Raw genomic sequence first — 17,988 nt, forward strand, 5'->3', positions numbered from 1 at the left:
AAAATAAACTGAACAGCATCAAATTTATTTATTTATTTACTTGTTACTTCAGACTTGGTGAACTTGGATTTTATAAATCCCTCGCAAAAATGGAGTAACCTCAGTTCAATTGACATCTTCAGTCTCCTAGCGTTGTGGTCCATCAAGGTGAATCCAGATCCACATTCAAGAAATAAAAACCTAAGGTAGAGCTGTTTTATGTATCACCAGAGAAAGCAAAACACAACAGGAATATGCCAAACAATGCGGTTTTCATCAATATCAGGTATTTTATTATAGTTTCAGATGAAAGGACCAGTGCCACACACTTTGAATTATTAATTTTGTGCTCAGACAAAATTAACAGTAATATTTCTATACGCTTAAAGAGAAGAGAAGACAAGGAAAAGCAGTGTTTATACTCATTTAAAAGTCATGGAGTAAAGACAAGACTGAAGCGGTTAGCATTTGTTCAGCTAGTAGATGGTATGTTGGATTTGTTTCGCAGAACGTTTTCTCTTCTTAGCGGAACTGGAGTGGGCTCACACGCAAACCGATCACATCCTTGCCAATCTCCGTCACCTGGAATATAAAATTATACATTAGAAGATAAAAGAAAACAGCAAGGAACCCTACTTCCTCCCATTGGTTAATAATTGTTCCTATTCTATAGATAAAAATAGCCAAAATAAACTGCATGGAATCTTGACAACACTTAAGTTACGTTATGCATTTTACTAATTCACATTTAACAGAATGAAAACCAAATTTACAATTACAAGCAATGAAAATAAAAAAATTGATGGAAAAATAGTAAGTATTGAAACCCATGCACGTGAAGTTTATACTAATAAGTTTGTGAATTTTTTTTACCTTAACCATTTTACTTTTGATTAACATAATTGTGATTACACAACTTAGTTTAAAATTTTAAATGTTTGCTATGAAAAATAATGTAAGCAGAACACATTTTATTTCATGTAGCCATTTCTAAAAGTAGCTTGTGCATCATACAATCTTGAGGTTTCTGCTGATAAAAGGACTATAACAACCTAGCTGATTGGCATTTTTCCACAGGGTTTAACATAAGCTAAAATACTTTAATTAACCCAGACTTTTAGCTTTTAAATGCTCCATTAGTACTAATTTCTAGCCTTAAACATGATTTGTATAATTAGAAATGCATTTAAAATTTAAAAAAAGGGGACATATAATGCAAAACTCCACTTTTTAAAGCCTTTAAGTAGTTTTTGGCGCATATTTTGAGTTTCTAGGAGAGGAAAAAGTTCAATTTAGTCTCTCTCCATGTTGCGTGGATATCAGTATATTCTGTTCAGCTCATATTTTTTCAATCTGTTCAGTTTTCTCTATTCCCTATTATGTTTTCTTATCCATTACATCAAAATGTTTGCTGCAAAATTAGGATGGCTGTAAAAAAAAAAAAAAAGCTTCATGTGAACTTTTTATTGAATTTTTCTCTTAAAAACAGTAAACAGAACAGCTGTAAAGGTTAAACTTTTGATATTTTTTCATGGCAACTGTGTTTTTCTATAGCTAGTTTGGTGATTTGCTAACAAATTTGCAATCCTCTCTTTACCTGAGTGACCCTGCAGATCTGGCCTTTGTATGGGGGGCAGTAGCAGGCTCCAGAGAGGGGGCACTTCTCCACGGGACGCCCTCGGTAGAGGGGAACAAAGGAGGCAGCGCACAGATCAAACGGATTGTGGGGGTCGTAGTTCAGCTGGTGGGTGTCGGTCAGGGTCTTCTCACAAGCCGCCAGGATTTTACGGGTCTAAATCACGGGAGAGGGAAGTGATCACTGAATGAGTACGAGTCATTTACGGCAACATGATGAAAAAAAAATGTAAAAAGAAAGAATTGGTGACAACCTGCTGTGCAACATCTGGCTTCGGGCCGAGCTCCAGGAGGCGCCGCGCAAATCCTGCAGCTGTTTTAAAGTTGCGAAGTTTAAAGAAGAGGTTCAGAGCTGTGCGCAGCACCAGAACCATGTGGACCGGCTGCAGGTTGCAGTGGGTGAAATACGCAGCCATCTGCAGGAAAATACAGAAACAGTTAAAAAACAAAAACAATCATTTCTGAATATTTAGAAGAAAAAAACAAATCAGGTATGATCACAACATCTTTACCTCACAAATCCTCTTCTGTTGATCCAAAGTTTCTTTAGGCAATTTCTTCCTCTCGACCTCCATGGTCAGACCCACGATGTACTCTCTGCATATCGTGATGAGCTGCTGAGCCTAAAACACAAAGTTATACATTTTAAAATATAAATAGATGGAAATATAAAACTATGATAAAACAATACAAATAAACTAAAAAAAGTGTTTAAATTCACTATTAAGTAAAATATAACAAAATCTTATGTTTGAAACACACACCTGGTCTGAGAGCTAAACGATAATTGAACAAAAAATAAATAAATCCTCTTATTTCCATAATTTTAATATACAAAATGTAAGATTATCAATAAGCAACTGAAAAGTTACAAATACATTTCTAGAAATATTTGCCAAGTTTTCTAGCATTTAGAAAACACAGATAATTTTTATAATTCCAACTGATCTAAAACCAAAAAAGTTAAATCTGATTTATCTTCAGAGGCTAACAACAAATATGTGTCTTTTTATTAGCTGTATGAAAATATCTGGTTTAACTGCAAATATCATTTTACATCTGTAGGCTTTTAATAAAATGTGAAATTGCACTTAACTATAAAACTGCAGTTTGAAAATGAAGCCATTTCCATTGAAATTGAAGCATGTTCAGGTATTTCCAGCACCAACATAAGAACCGACAGGCTCACCTCTGCGATCTCCTGCTTGTTATCGACCACCAGCAGAGGAACAGAAAGCAGGATGGCTCTGAAGCGCTCGACGGCTTCCTCGAACCTCCCAGCCGTGGTCAGCTGGTAGCACTGCTGGAGGCGAGAGATCAGGTCGGAGAGGCGCAGCCCCACAGCAGGCAGTCCCTGCTTCGCCCCGCAGTCCTACAGAAACACACCTGGGTCAGCAGGAGGAACCTGAATCTACAGCGGACGGCTGAAATACAGCGCAGCCAGCAGACGCACCTTCCAGTTCCTCTGAGGGTGACCGCGCAGACAAGGCAGAGACGGCAGCCCCAGGTAAGAGGTTCGGCCTCTAGACAGAGTCTGCATGAACAGCGACTTGTAGGGATCAAAGTTCACAACTCCAACCTGGTCGTGGAGCAGCTGTGAAAAGAAGAGAGGCCAGTCCGATATTAATATCTGTATCGGTCCTAATACTGAAAACATGTTTACATCATGACTAGTTTAGTGAGAATTATTGCAAATGTAGAGTTCATGTTAGGATTTGTTGCACATTAAGCTAGCAGGACAGAAAATGCAAACATACTCTCATAGCAGTTTCAAAGGATCCAGCTAGGATGTGGTCGACTGGCAGCTGCGAGTTGTTGCACCACATTTGGGTTGGACTCATGCCCTTGGTTGGCGGCACGAAGAATCCATCTTCTGTTGACCCTCCTGCTCCCAGAGGAACGTCCTGATGGGTGGAAGAGAAATTCAGGGTTACTTTTTACTAAAATGGATCAAAGTATAAAGGAGCTTCAGGGTAAAACAACATTTCTATTGATCAGGCCTGGAACGATTAATCAAATTAATCGTGATCAATCGATTACTGGAATAATAGTCAACTAACTTGGTAATCAATTAATCATTAAATGAAGTATACAGAATTTAAAAATGGCCATTTGATGCAATAACCTCTCACTTGGAGCAGCAATTAAGCCAGAAATGTACAAAAATAATAAAATGTACATTTTCATTTATGGTGGAAAAACTTTCTTTGCTGTAAAAATGTTTTACCCAGAACTCAGGAAATGGTCTAGTTTTAGATTCACCTGGTCCAAATTCTGTGAAATATGTACATTTTATTAATCAAAATCTTAAAATAGAGGGCAGTAATTTTTAGCATCCTTTGCTACAAATGACCAACCCTACACTGAAGGAATGCTATTTTGTTGCATTTTAGGCAATTAAAATAGTTTATTTTCTCATTTATAAAAGGAACTAAATAATTTATTTGTGTTTTTTGTGCTTGTCCAATATGTGTCTAAATGAAAAATCTGGAGAATGTGCAGATATTTTTGATCAGAATAATTGTTAGAATAAATTTATTACTAAATTAATCGTTAGTTGCAACCCTAGTATTGATAAAATGATGTAGAATTTCAGCTTTAAAAGCTTAGAAAAAAAACATTTAAAACATTTGATGATTTTTGCTTCCAATTACATTTCTCCTCTCACCAGCTCTGGAGGAAGTTCCACTTCTTCGTCGATATCCCAGCCTCCTCCTTCCTCTTTGCCCAACCCTTCATCTCCTAATCCATCCTGGGCATCAATGAAGCCGTCTGAGAAAAATGGGAAAATATATTTAGTAAATATAGAGGAACAAAATATTTAAATCAACTAAAAGAAGCTTTAGAGAAACGGTTTCTGTTTTACCTTCATCCATGGCGAGCTCAGCATCGTCTCCCCAGCCCTCGCCTCCTGCTGCCTCCATGTCCAAATCTGCAGCCATCTGAACGGCTTTTCCTACAACAAAAACATCACCGGCTTCATGTTTGCATAATTAACTGAAAGGTTTGGTTAATTTACACATTCAATGTTAAGGACATTACTGCACTCTCTACTTTGGTACAGATTCGTCTAGCAGTTTTATAGATTTTAGCTACAAAAACATGAAAATAAAACTTTTTTGTTCTTAATTCAAGAAGGGACGAAAACGAATGAGTGAAATCTTTCAACATTTTTATCATCCGATTAACATATGGATGCAGGGCAGGAACTGTAGGTTTGGTAGGTCTTTCCATTTTAATCAGAAGTATTGAACGAGACCTTTCAGAGTTTGAGATTTGGTTTTATAAGCCAACCCTTCTTTAAATCTTCCCCACAGCTTCCTCCCTAACTGGTCTGCAGAGTTCCTTGATCTTCATGTTGTTGTTTGTTCAATAATATTCTCTAACAAATCTATTTATGTTGATCCATCACATAAAATCGTAAAATGTGGTTGTAATGCAACAAAATGTGAAAAAGTCCCACTGTCATTGATTCTTTTCGTCAACGCAGCGTATCTAGAGAATAAAATCTGTGAATAACTCACCCTTTGCTGCAATGGCTCCCTCAAAGAAGCCCTTGGATACGGTGAGCAGGGGCCAGTTGGTGTCCAGGGGGTTGATGGGAGGCGGCGCCTGCAGCAGCTGTGCATTAGGGTCGACCTCTGGCACCTGCATGGCACAAAATCAACCATCAAGTTTCTTATAATCTAGGAATTTTCTCATTTGAAACAAAGTTTTCCAAACAAATAGTGTAAGGTTGAAAGTTTTAAGATAAAGATTGTGCTTTGCCGACTCACCGTCTCCTTTTCTGGGTCAAAGGTCTCCTTCAGTGCCTCAGCCTCTTCATCCAGCCCATGAGTGGCTGCAGTGAGGTAAGCCAGAGACTCTGCAGACAGTGATTAAAGAGGCAAAAAGAGAATACATATAAAAATGTTTTGTTGTTAAAATTGAAAATAAAGAAGCATAGAGTATAAATTTTTATGATTCTACAACTGTCAGCCATTTTTACTGGTCCTAATTATCCGCAAGGCAAAAATTAAACTATTGTGCATCTGTAAAAATATGTTGTTTCACGTAATTATGTTTGCTTTACATCAAAACTAACTATTAAGTTAGTAAACCAAAAGAAATGTACATTTCTGCATTTTGAATGTAAGCACTGCAACATAATTAATAAAAGGAAGTTTTAGAATATTGTGTGTAAGAAAAATAACTAAATATAAATGCAAATAAACTATTTTACTGCAAATATCACAGAGTTTAATACATAAATTGTGTTCAACCGATCAAACTGTATCAGTGGATATGAAAAAGAAGATTGTTTTTAAAGATATAAACTTTTACAATAGCTCTGAATGAACCATCTGATGTTTAATGTTTTTCTTTGTGTACTAGACTTTGTAAGCTGTATCCTTAAAAGCATTACATGAATTTAAATTTTACTTACTGAGAAACATCAGGTTGTAATAAGACATTAATAAAATTTAATATTTGGAAAATATATTTACTGCTGTGGAATTTGCAAAATAAAGTTTGAAACCCATTGGTTTATCAGATTATTATTATTATTATAATAAAATATTTTATTATATTACACACCTAAATAACAAAAAAATTTTTCCAAAATTTAACAGATTTGATTAATCTTTAGTCAAATACTTATTTTAAGTACAAATTACAAACCAAACTCAAACTTTACCCGTTTTTAATATTTCGCTGCTTAAACTGGAACAAAGGGCAGTTAAGGCTGCATGCCATTAAATTAATTAAATTAAACATGAAAAGTCAAATAGTGAGGTGGAACCGTTTTGTATCTCCATCTAGAAAAACAACACAGGAAGACAAACTAATTTACTGTAATTAAACTTGACAATCTAGTTTAATTCAGGTATATTTAGGTTAATCTGAGGTTCTTGAAATTTGAGTCACTTTCTAGATGTGAATATAAATAAATTGGAGGAATAACATGTAAAACTATGAGCAAATATTTGCACAAAAGGGTTGAGTTTATGCTTAAAACTCAGTGAGAGAAATGAACTGACTCTGTCCGCAGTTCTTCAGGATTCGGACTCTCTCACTGACGTCCCCCAGATACAGAGCCGCCTGGTAGTGACCGCTCATGTCCTTCCTGATCTCAGCTGCACATAAATCAGCCGACATGTTAGAAAATTAATCACATTGTAACAAAATTACCAGACAACTGAGCAGCAAACTTGTCAGTACTCACCAATCTTCATCATCTTGCGCAGCTTGGCCAGATTACCAGTGATGAGGTAGAGGAAGGTGAGCTTGTCGAAGTTCTTGGTCCTCTGGTAGCACATCTCAACAACCTGGTGGTGTCCCTGCAGCAGCGCCGCCTCGCCCAGACGCTCCCAGCAGCTGCGCTCATCCAGGGCCTTGGCTGCCTCCAGCGCCACCTGAAATCACAGCAGGAGGAAAATGATTTAGGCTTCATCTTCTCCAGAGACTCATTAACTTTTGCCCAATCTTTTCACCTCAATGTTTCCGCATTCCAGAGCAAGGCTGAAACGAGTCTTCTCATCTTTCACAAAGTGGAGCGCTACCTCAGGGTAGCCCTTTTTCTGAAGGTAGGCGATGATCGACTGACCCACCAGTTTGGCGTTTCGCACCATGTGGAGCACCTAAAAGAGCAGCAGTAAAAGGAACAGAAGTCAATAAACTGATGTGCTAAAACTTTCACCTGCTGAACAGAAACAAAACTGAAGTTATCATCTTTTGACCTAAAGAAGAACGATCTAGAGTCAACGCACAGCTTCAGTTATTGCAACTAAAAAACAGCAATCAGGTCCAAAATCTGACCTGAACCTTCAGGGCCACATAAAGACAGCTACAAAGTCAGCCTTCTATCACCTGAAGAACATTTCCAGGATTAGAGGACTAATGGCTCAGCAAGATCTAGAGAAACTCATCCATACGTTGATCTTTAGCAACAGTATCTTCACAGGACTGACAAACTGATCCAAAACGCTGCTGGTGGTGTTCTGACTAAAACCAGGAAGTTAAAGCTCATCACCCAGTTCTAAACATCTTCACTCACTCCCTGTAACTCAGAGAATAGACTTTAAAATACTGCTGCTAGTTTATAAATAACTGAACGGTTTAGTACTACAATACATTAAAGATCTGCTGTTGTCATAGCAACCTTCCAGACTCTCATGTCTTCTGATTCTGCATCCCCAGAACCGAACATGGAAAAGCAGCATTCATTTTCTATGTTCAACAAATCTGGAACAAACTTCCAGAAAACTGCAAAACAGTCAAAACACAGAGATCCTTTAGATCAAGACTGCTTAAAGCTGCTTTTGAACCATAATTAGTGAAACATTGACCAACATATCTGATGTATGTTGATAATTTTAATGATGGTACTTGACAAAATGTAACGGTTATTGGTTTTCACAACTGTTGACTGTATGATGAGTTTATAATGTCTTATGTTTTCATGATGCAAAGCACTTTGAACTGCCTTGTTGCTGAAATGTGATAAGCAAATAAACTTGGTAGAAATATTCAGGGAAAGTAATTAGAAATAAAACAACTCAAAGCAAAACTTTAAAAAAAAAGCAAACCTCATCATATTTCCGATTGACCAGAGCCAACTTGAAGCGGTACTCAGTCGGGTCGATGGTGAGAACGCGAGGCCTGCACTCCCTGTCCAGACAGTAAACACTGTTGCCTCTGACCCGGGTCACATAGATGGGCAGGTCCAGGGTCCGGATGATGCCATGATCACTACAGAAACATTAAACCGCAACGTTACAGAGTCCCGATACATTTTCAGATCAATATATTACATTTGGAAATATGACAAGTATTTTCTGGACTATAAGTTTCACATTTTTCATAGTTTTGTTGGTCCTGCAACTCGTTTTTTTCTTCTTCGTGTTGCTTTTTTTAAACCTTGCAACTTATACTCCACAGCAGCTTATAGTCCAGGAAATACGGTAGTCTCTTTTGAGCTTAGCTCAAAGATCTCACTGACAATTAATGGCAGATATTTCTACAAAAGTAAGGTTTTAAATTTGAAACCTGAAAGATAACACCGACTGTGAGGAAGACATGGAAAAGAATAGACCACAATGTCCAGAAATAAAAATATTCTTTCCTAGGTTTTCCTCCCTCTTCTTGAAAACATTTCAATCAAATTTCTTTTTCCAAACAGAATAGAAACCCTGATGTTCTCTCAAAAGAGTTAAAAAAACCAGTGCTATAATTTATACCTTGGGTTCATTTTACAAATTGTTTGCAAATTTAAAATAGATTAAACACCTAAATTACAATTTAATATGCTTAACCAATGCAATATAACTAAACTGTAACGGAACAAACATTTTTTCAACCAAATCTGCCCATGACAGGCAAAAAAAGGACAACTTTTCAGCTTTACTGAATAAAATGTGCTTCCAGTGTTAAAATATCTCAACTTTTAGAAAACCTAAAAAGCACAAATTAAAAAAAACCTCACCCTGAAGTGAGGGCATATTTGATGTGGTTGGAGGTGGTATAAATGAAGACGCCGGTCTCATCCCAGGCTCCACTCTTCACTCTGATGTTCTCATGAATGTTGCAGAGACTTTCCAGCTTACGGTTGCAGATCATAATAGCTAAAAGAGATTTCCAGACAATAAAACAAAATGGCTTCCATCTCAGCAATAAAAACTCAGAGGGGTTAGTGGAGGCTTCAGATATTTACCGTGTTTCGCCAGCAGAGCCACGTGGGAAGTGTCGGAGCTCCACACCACATACTTGACCTTGGCGATTTTGACCGTGGCCAGAGAGCGTTTCTGCTGCACGTCAAACAGCGTGACGCCGTCGGCGTCGCGCAGCAGCAGCGAGCCGGTTCCTGCGTAGAAGATTTCCTCGCAGCTCGGCACCTGGACCTTCTTCACTATTTCATTTTTCAGGTTTTTAATCAGAAGCTGCAGGGAAGAAACAAATAATCTGATTAAAACAAGCACTTAAGACACAAAGATAAACACTTTTTAAAATAAAAAATACACATTTCTTCACTAAAATGTCATGAATTCAGAAACAGTATTTTTACTTCGCATAGAGCATTACAAAAACAATTACAACAAGGGTCATAAAACTAGGCTGAATATTAAGTTTATTTTTTTTAAACATGTATTTTCAGATTTTATACAGTTAATTTTTTATGGAAACAGACGTTTAAATAGTTAAGAAAAAAAGACAACTAAACTGGAAAAGCTAACTAATCACAGATAATATATCATATCTGTGTCAATATATCACAGATATATTGACACTTTATAATAATAAAGTGTCAATTTCACTATTCAGCAGGATTTCACTGCATATTTATGCAAGTTATAGAACTAGACAAAATACAAAAATAAAAACAAACATTTGGCTAAATTTTTCTAAAATCCTCTCTTGAAATTTTGGCAATATTTTTTCTGAACATTTTTCAGCAGGACTCACAGAGTGCATCCGGTCAAGGACTGCAAATCGGTTTCTTGCCACCCACACTGCAGTCAGGCCAGATGATCGTTTTCCCTCCGGCGCTTTAAATAAAAGTACAAAATGTTTACATTAAACACAAAATTAGAACAAGACAATGAATGAAAATTATTTGCTTAGAAACATGATATAGTTTTTGCCACAAGGGGGCATGTATTATTGAATTACCGTCAGGGTTCTGGGAGTCGCTTTCTTTGGGAATTGAGTAGAGGTCGTATGTACTGTTCTCCAGGTTGGTCGCTCTCTAAAGAAAGTGCAAATCATAAAGCAAAAATATGGAAAAACAATTGTGCTGACCAGGAAGGCGTTCTCAGAGAGGGACACGTACCGTACAGAGCAGGACGGCGTTCTCAGCAGGATTATAAGACATGCTGAACACCGGGAACTTAGAACCACTGGGAAGAAGAAAAACAAGTCTATTATTTAATATCTGACTAAACTCCCTTAAAAAGCTGCACTGGGAAGATTTAAAGTAAAATGGCCGACCTGCGGAGCTGCATGACGGCAGTGTCCTTGCTGCTGTTGAAGTCCAGCTGGCGGAGGAAGCGATCTTTGACGTAGTACAGCATGTTGCCATGCACAGCGTAAGCAGGACGTTCCCGTTCCAGCTTGAAGACGATCATACCGCTGTCATGACCTGAAGGAAACGAGTCACACGTTCAAGAAAACAAAAAAACATTTAAACTTAATGAGTCCGGACAGAAGTTGCTGTCACTGCCTACCAGCTGCAAACAGGTTAAGGTTCGGGTGGGCTCCCAGCACCCAGAAGCGATCGTGATCACGGCGAAAGGTCTGAACTCCGGTACGCTTGGACATGTCCCACACCCGGATGCTCTTGTCCTCAGAGTTGGACAGGATGAGCTCCTGGCGCGGATGGAAGACGGCGCAGGAAACGTTGTTGTAGTGGCCGCGGCACGTATCGAGCTCCCACGCCTTGGACTCTGAGCGGGAAAAAAAACAAAAAGAGGGAAGGGTTTTATTTCTATGTAAACAAAGCTGGATCATTGGTTTAAAAAAAAAACTTTATTTGACCACCGAGTATCAGAAAAACATCTGCAGATGATTCAGTGTTTTACCTTGATAAAACATCTTCCATCCCTGGAAAATCCAAAAATCTAATTTTTAGTTTTTGGAGATTTAATTTTTGGAAAATCTGGATTTTTTCTTTTCCCACCAATGCTCTCGTTTGGTTTCCATACTTCAGAGTGATGTCAGCACTTCCGGGGCGGCCATTTTGTTTAACCAGCATGTTTTTACAGCTTCTTTTAATTTGGACTTTGAATTCAGGTTATCTCTACGGTGGAATGAATTTCAATTTCTTTTCTTTAAATTATGAGGATAAAATCATACAACAGAATCAAAATAATACGACAATAAAGTCATAATGTTACCAGGATAAAATCACATTAGGAGGATGAAGTTTTGAAAACACCTACATGAAAACAACATTTTAAAATAAGGAATGTTGAGCGTTTTGTGAGTTTTACAGATAAGAAAATACTTTAACTTTTAAAACATCAGAATCATATTATTATCAGTAACAGGAATTTGAAACGGTCGTGTGAACAATTGTCTATTTTGAAGAAAGAACTACGTCACGTCAGATCACAATAATTCTGCTTCTGGTAAAATTGTGACTTTAGTTTGTTAATATTATGAGTTTAATCTCATAATTAAAACTAAAATTTTCATAGCCCAGCCCTGATTCTTTGTAGAACAACTCACAGAAGGGATACTGGTTTATGAAAATATTTTCTGTCATTTGTAATTTCTTACTTGGAAAAGAAAGAAAGAGAAAAAATACTCGGATCTGGTATGAAAAAAATCTGAGATTTTGTTTATAAGCCATATCACCTGGTTCTAAGATTCACTGATTTTTTTATATATTTCCACAAATCTCATGCATTACAGATTAAGTAGTTGGGCAGCAGACGTTATATATACTAGTGTCAAACGGCTCACCGTTCATTCTCCAGATCTTGACCTGCCTGTCGTCGGCTCCAGACACGATGAGCGGCATGGTGGGATGGAAAGCAGCCCAGTTGACCCCACGGTCATGTCCCTGCACACAGACGCACAAATCAGATCTTCCTCCAATAAGAGAATCAGAAAGACACTAAACTGCACAAGCTTAAGATATTTCTCTACTTTCAGGGAATCTGGACTAACAGATCAGCTTCCTCTCAAAATCTGCATCACTTAGGCTGGATTATCCTACACTAACTTCATCTTTTAATGAACAGTTTGTGAACTGATACTCTTATCTTGTTTGTGAAATTAGTTTTAACATTTGTTTCAACACTTTGGACCCGAGATATGGATACAAAAATTATCTAGGGGAGGTAAGAGGACAGAAAAAACTGAAACGTCTTTGCAGAATGGCACTATTTGTGGTTTCTATGTAAGCAACAAAAACACTAAAATTATTTTTTAATATAGACAAATACTCAAGTTGACATGCAGGCATTTTGCGATCAATAAAGTATTTCTGAATTTTAATTTGAATTAAAGACAAAAGACCATTTAAATACATTTAATTCTGAATTTTATCTTTTAGTCTGTGGAAAAAGGAACAAAATCTGCAACCTTTTTTTCTATTCTCTGATACCTCACCATAAATACTACTAAATAAAAAATAATTTAACTACATACTTTTCATGACTACAAAGAATAAAAACTATAAAAATGTCCAGATAAAATCTAAAACTTTCCAGGAAATCTTAAGAAATTTAATTATTAAAAGTAAAAAACATTTTTAAAAAGCAGACAAAACAACATTTAAGAAAAAACTGTTTTGTTAAAGCATTGGAACAATAAATGAGGTTAAGTTATAGCTTCAGTACAAGTTTTAAATAAAATCAGAGTCTCTGTAAATTGAAATATAATAAAAACATCTGAAATATTTAGCTCTGTATAATAAAAGTCATTACAATGATTAATTTTTTCTAATTTGTTACACATTAATCCAGTGGGTGAAAGTCGCTGCGTACCTCCAGTACGTGCTTCACCACCGCATCAGAGGCACCAAACAGGTCAACCCCGGTGATGCCGCGCACGTCCGTCTCCACGGCGCCCGGAGACAGGTTCTTCTTCCTCAAACCTGGAACCATCATTCAGAGCATCGCGTGCAAAGAAGGAAACGCCATTTTCACATTAACCACAGCAAATCACAGTACATGGGAGGAAGGGAGACAAACACACTAAATGGAAATGATACAACAAGATTAAAAAAAAAAAAAAAAGCAAACTGTTGGACTACCGAACACACACAGGGTTGAAACGCACCAACACAACCAGACCACCAACAACACTACTGATTGGGTTATTAATCTCTGATTTGATTGGACAGCATCACAAAGATTGTATTACTGATTTCAGCCCGTTAATATAACGTGGTGAACAGGTAGCTCAACAGTGTTGATAGAGGAAGGAATGGCAGTAGGAACCAATGTGCAAGTGTGGATGTTTCCTGAGAAGAGCATGGGACGAGGCTGAATGGGGTGGGGTTGGGTGGGCGGATGGGTGGTGGACAAGATGTGCTCTGATTGGGCACTGAATGCCAGAATGGGAGGATGATAGTTGGTCGGGTAGAAAGGCACATGCATGTATCAGTCTGGGTTTTTCAGCCCCATGCAGGGTTGTTAGATATTGAGAGCAAAAACACAAAATCTTACAGAGTATTTGTTGTCTAGCTTCTAATGCAAATATTTTACAACACTTGAAATAAGACAAAACTAACTTACAAAGTAACTTTTGGCTATATACAGAAACTTGTTTTAAGTCAATAGTCCGTCAACACTGATAAAAAAAGTAAATAAATCAACAGGTATGTGGTCAATATCAATAAATAATATATCTGAAAGTATATGCATTATTTATTTCACTGTGTGGTTCTGATCCAGAACATTCTGGGAGATGTAGGCAGAGGAAAAGCTTTAGCTACTCAAAATTTCGCAGCCAGCTAAGACAGGTTGGTGGAATCAACTGACTCGCTCGCTCTTTGGTTACCTAGCAACTCACTCATTCTTTGGTTACCTAGCAACAACCTGCCCAGTAACTTGAGCAGCAGCAGTTTAAGGTTCCACCATAACTGCTTAAAAATAAAAAGCAATGGCGTGGAGTGAAAACTGTGGATCAAACAGGAAAGGTCACCACACGAGTTTGGCAATATTTCAGATGTTTAAAACTAATCAATATTTATCTATATCAGCAATTATTGATGGACTAACATGAAATGCTTATATGACAGGTTTTTCAGCCATATTCACTAGCAGATCTTTTCACTTTATGACATGGATTTGTTAAAATTGTAATTATTAACTTGTTGAAAAGTCAGTTTCCTAACTAAAGTTAACCTTATTTCAAGTGTACCAAGATATTTACACTACAAACTAGGCAAAACGATTTTGTGTTTTTGCAGTGATGTTATTATGTATTAGTAGTAATGGTAACATTGTAAGATTACAAATTTAGAGGAGGAGAAAATCGTGCAAGTTTCTTTGGAGTTGGAATATTTATGTATTAGTTAAAGAAATTAGATAGTTTAATCTAATTAGTAGTCGTAGCTGAAAATTAACTCATAGCGGTTTGAGCTGGTGCAACATAAGCTAATCAGTGAGATGAGTTTGGATGCAAAGTTAGTCTTCCTTGAAGCTAAATCTGGCTGCACATTCAGCTTCTGCTGCAACATCATGCAGTTTATAGCTCAGTAACAAAACATGAATGCAGTGATGCCAAGTACACACATACACAAAAGTACATAAGACACCAACATGTTAGAGCCACAGATCCACATCTTTACATGGTTAGAAATAAAAGATGAGAGTCAAGAGCTTCTTCAGTTAGTGCAAACACAAGAAACAAGAACAAAGTTAAACATTAAAAGTCTGAGAAGCATGCAAAGCCACAGAAACACTTCTCCAAGCTGAGGTTTGTTGAAATTATTTTTACGTCACTAAGTCACTACTTCAAAAGTACTGCACAAATGAAGGTCAAAGAGAATCTTTTATTCATAAATAAACAATTTTAGATTGGAATCCAATATAGTTTTCTTTTCTCTGTGCTGAAAGGAAAAGTGTTTCTGCTGAAAGTCCACGAGAAAGAAAGCACTCAGGACTGGACATTCATCCTGATCCTGCCTTCTTTCTCCTCCACTGAGCCCCACATCCCCGAAACCGGGCCCACTGCCCACTCTGCTCCACTCCTCCCAAACCCTCACCGGAGATATCCCACACTCGCACTGTCTGGTCCAGACTGGCGGACACCACCAAGTCTTCTGATGGGTGGAACTGGGCGCACATCACGTAGTGGTTGTGTCCCGTCAGCACGCTGATGGAGACATAGAGCAGAAAAAAATCATCACATTTGTTTAATTCTTATGAAATTGCAAGCTTTCTAAATATCTTATGTTAATGCAAAGTCTCCGTTCTTTTCAGGACCATCGAGGAACACAGATTTGTGTACAAGTTTGCTTACCATACACAGGTCCTCGACTGCCAGTTCCAGATGCGGATGGTCTGATCATCTGAGGCACTCAGAATCCACGGATATTCCTGCAAGTAATGTTCACAATTCACTCAAAAAGACTTTATATGAGCCTCAGAATCACAGTTTTATTGTCAAACAGCCTCACTAAAGCAGCTGACAGGACTCTATTTTTCTTCTCTCTCTCTCATTTTTATATTTTCTGTTATTACTTTAGGTCTTATAAATGTCTACGTTGTTTTCATGTGATGATCAGGTCTGAAATTGGGGAGTATTTTAGAAACTTTACTTTTTCAGTGTCATAATTATATGGCAAAGCATCAGGGCCAAGCTAATAAAAATAAATAAATGACAAAATATAAAAAAAAAATGTAAAACTATGAGAAAATAATTACATTAGAATTGAGTTGAAATCATATGAGGAAAAAAGTCATAAGAGAAAATATTTGTAGTAATACAAAAATAAAGTCAACAGGAATGCAATTTTATTGTATTTTAGGCAATAAAGTGTTTATTTTTTATTTAAAAGAGGAATTTCATTGTTTGCATTTTGTAATGTATTTCTAAATTATGATGTACCCAAAAGGCTTGGTGATTACATGTCAACTCTACAGAATGTACCACTTTTTACAAAATAATAGTTGCAGCCCTAGTATTTTCTTTTGCCCCTAAAGTAGAGTCTGTTATTATTACTTCTATTTGTGTGTACGTCTACATACAATAAACGTATTGTCACTTTGCTGCTGTCATACCTTAAATTACACACTGAGGGACAAATAAATTCAATTTCTACTCTACGCTAAGAATGAGAATGTGTGGAACAACTCACATGGTGAAAGAACGTAGTTCTGATGTAGTCCAGGTGTCCCAAAAGGGTAAAGAGACAGCGTCTCAGCTTGTAGTTCCACACCTGGTTGAACAGATATAATGTTAAATATTTTCAGAGATAACAGCACAATGAAAGATCCAAACATTGCTTAAATCATGTGTTTCAGGGTCATACGTGTGTTGCTGGTCATGCAAAACAGAAGCAGTGATCACCTTGATTTTGTAATCATCTCCTCCAGACACAAAAAGAGGCTGCTGCTTGTGGAAATCAATTCCTCTGACAGGACCTGTAGGGAACAAAACAAGTTTGTATGGAAAACGATGCGAAACTTCAACTAAAGCAGACATTTAAAAGTAGCTAATATACCATCGTGTTCATCAAATTTGTCGATCAGTGTGCACATCCGATAGTCCCACAGCTGGATGACACCATTGTGCAAACTTGCAAGAACCCATGGCCTTTTTGGGTGAAAACTCAAACCTGAAATATAAACACAATTTCAACTATAACCATGAATCCGTTAAAAATCTGGATAGCAACATTAGCGATACCTACGTAGATTTTCAAGTCGTGTCATTTTAACATTAAAAGAGATATTAAATACAAGATAATGGCAACGCTGTAAAGCATATACAAAACTAAAGCAACAAATACTTTATTTCTTAACCGTTACACCTTATGGAATAAATAGTTGGTAAAAGCATCGCCCGCTAGCTGGAGTTAGCATCGATGCTAACTGCTATTAGCAAACTCTTACCTTTCACACGCGCAGACTTGGTTTCAAATTTTGTTAGCATCGTCGCTGCTCAAATCTTCAGGACAAATTATTAAAAACTATTCTTAAATCGTCTCAATCCTTACAAAAGGAACCACTCAAATGTTGCAGAAAGATTGTTTCAGACGACCTGGTCGCCTTCGCCCATTTAGCCGACTTCTCTTTTCCTGACACGTAGTCGCTTCTGACTTCCGACGCAAATCTGACGCAGAAAGCTCCACGGCAGAGGCGCATAGAAATACAACACACAGAACGGCAATGCCTATCGTCTGTGAGCACAATCTATGAGCACAACGGCTAAAATTCAGTCATGACAACTCTAGAAGACCGATTTCTTTACGGATTTACAGCGACGATAAACCATAACAAATTATCTTTATAAAACTTTTGCTAAGAGTTGCCTATGGTTCAGAGGCGGCTAGAATAGCTAAATATGTTACTTAAATGAGAGTAGCATTATTTTAATATTACATGAGCCGAAGTAAAAGTAATCGTAAAACATAGTCAAGTAAAAGTGAAAAAATAGGGCTATTTGGCACTAAATGTTTGATGAACTGGTTGATAAACGCATCTTATGTTGTGAAAATGATGTAATCCGACAGACAAAAATATAAAGTTATGTGCAATTTTTCTAAGGAATTAAGTACAAATTTACCAAAGAAAATAAAAAACATTCCAGAAGAACAGAGGTGGGTTGAACACCCAGAATTTGAACTCAAGTATGAGTAGCACTATTTTAATACCCTTTTACTATACTTCAAAAGTAAAAAGTAGCTTGCCTAGAAATATATCCAGTAAAAAATAA

General features: G+C 37.1%; 1 protein-coding gene across 1 annotated transcript; it reads right to left on the bottom strand.

Moving 5' to 3' along the window:
* Positions 1-244: 244 nt before the first annotated feature.
* Positions 245-17,376, bottom strand: copa (COPI coat complex subunit alpha). Its single transcript, XM_008434006.2, has 30 exons — positions 17,166-17,376; positions 16,775-16,888; positions 16,621-16,694; positions 16,409-16,489; positions 15,571-15,647; positions 15,314-15,423; positions 13,086-13,195; positions 12,058-12,157; positions 10,818-11,036; positions 10,582-10,732; positions 10,424-10,490; positions 10,264-10,339; positions 10,057-10,139; positions 9,308-9,533; positions 9,080-9,218; positions 8,184-8,346; positions 7,089-7,235; positions 6,821-7,010; positions 6,636-6,731; positions 5,391-5,479; positions 5,139-5,262; positions 4,481-4,570; positions 4,283-4,386; positions 3,372-3,518; positions 3,068-3,208; positions 2,804-2,986; positions 2,127-2,237; positions 1,869-2,030; positions 1,577-1,771; positions 245-561 (listed from the first exon to the last, which is right to left on the bottom strand). The coding sequence occupies exons 1-30, from the start codon at positions 17,203-17,205 to the stop codon at positions 502-504; spliced, it is 3,669 nt and encodes a 1,222-aa protein (XP_008432228.1). The 5' UTR covers positions 17,206-17,376; the 3' UTR covers positions 245-501.
* Positions 17,377-17,988: the final 612 nt, after the last annotated feature.

The sequence above is a fragment of the Poecilia reticulata genome, linkage group LG17 (assembly GCF_000633615.1).
Source record: "Poecilia reticulata strain Guanapo linkage group LG17, Guppy_female_1.0+MT, whole genome shotgun sequence".
Lineage (NCBI taxonomy): Eukaryota > Metazoa > Chordata > Actinopteri > Cyprinodontiformes > Poeciliidae > Poecilia > Poecilia reticulata.

What these genes read in the sequence shown, in the direction of transcription:
- copa (XM_008434006.2), bottom strand. Translation starts at nt 17,205, where the DNA reads ATGCTAACAAAATTTGAAACCAAGTCTGCGCGTGTGAAAG. An exon ending in TCCTTGACCGGATGCACTCT is followed by an intron (nt 9,534 to 10,056) that starts GTGAGTCCTGCT and finishes TCTTCCCTGCAG; the next exon opens with CTTCTGATTAAAAACCTGAA. An exon ending in TGAGCTCGCCATGGATGAAG is followed by an intron (nt 4,387 to 4,480) that starts GTAAAACAGAAA and finishes CATTTTTCTCAG; the next exon opens with ACGGCTTCATTGATGCCCAG.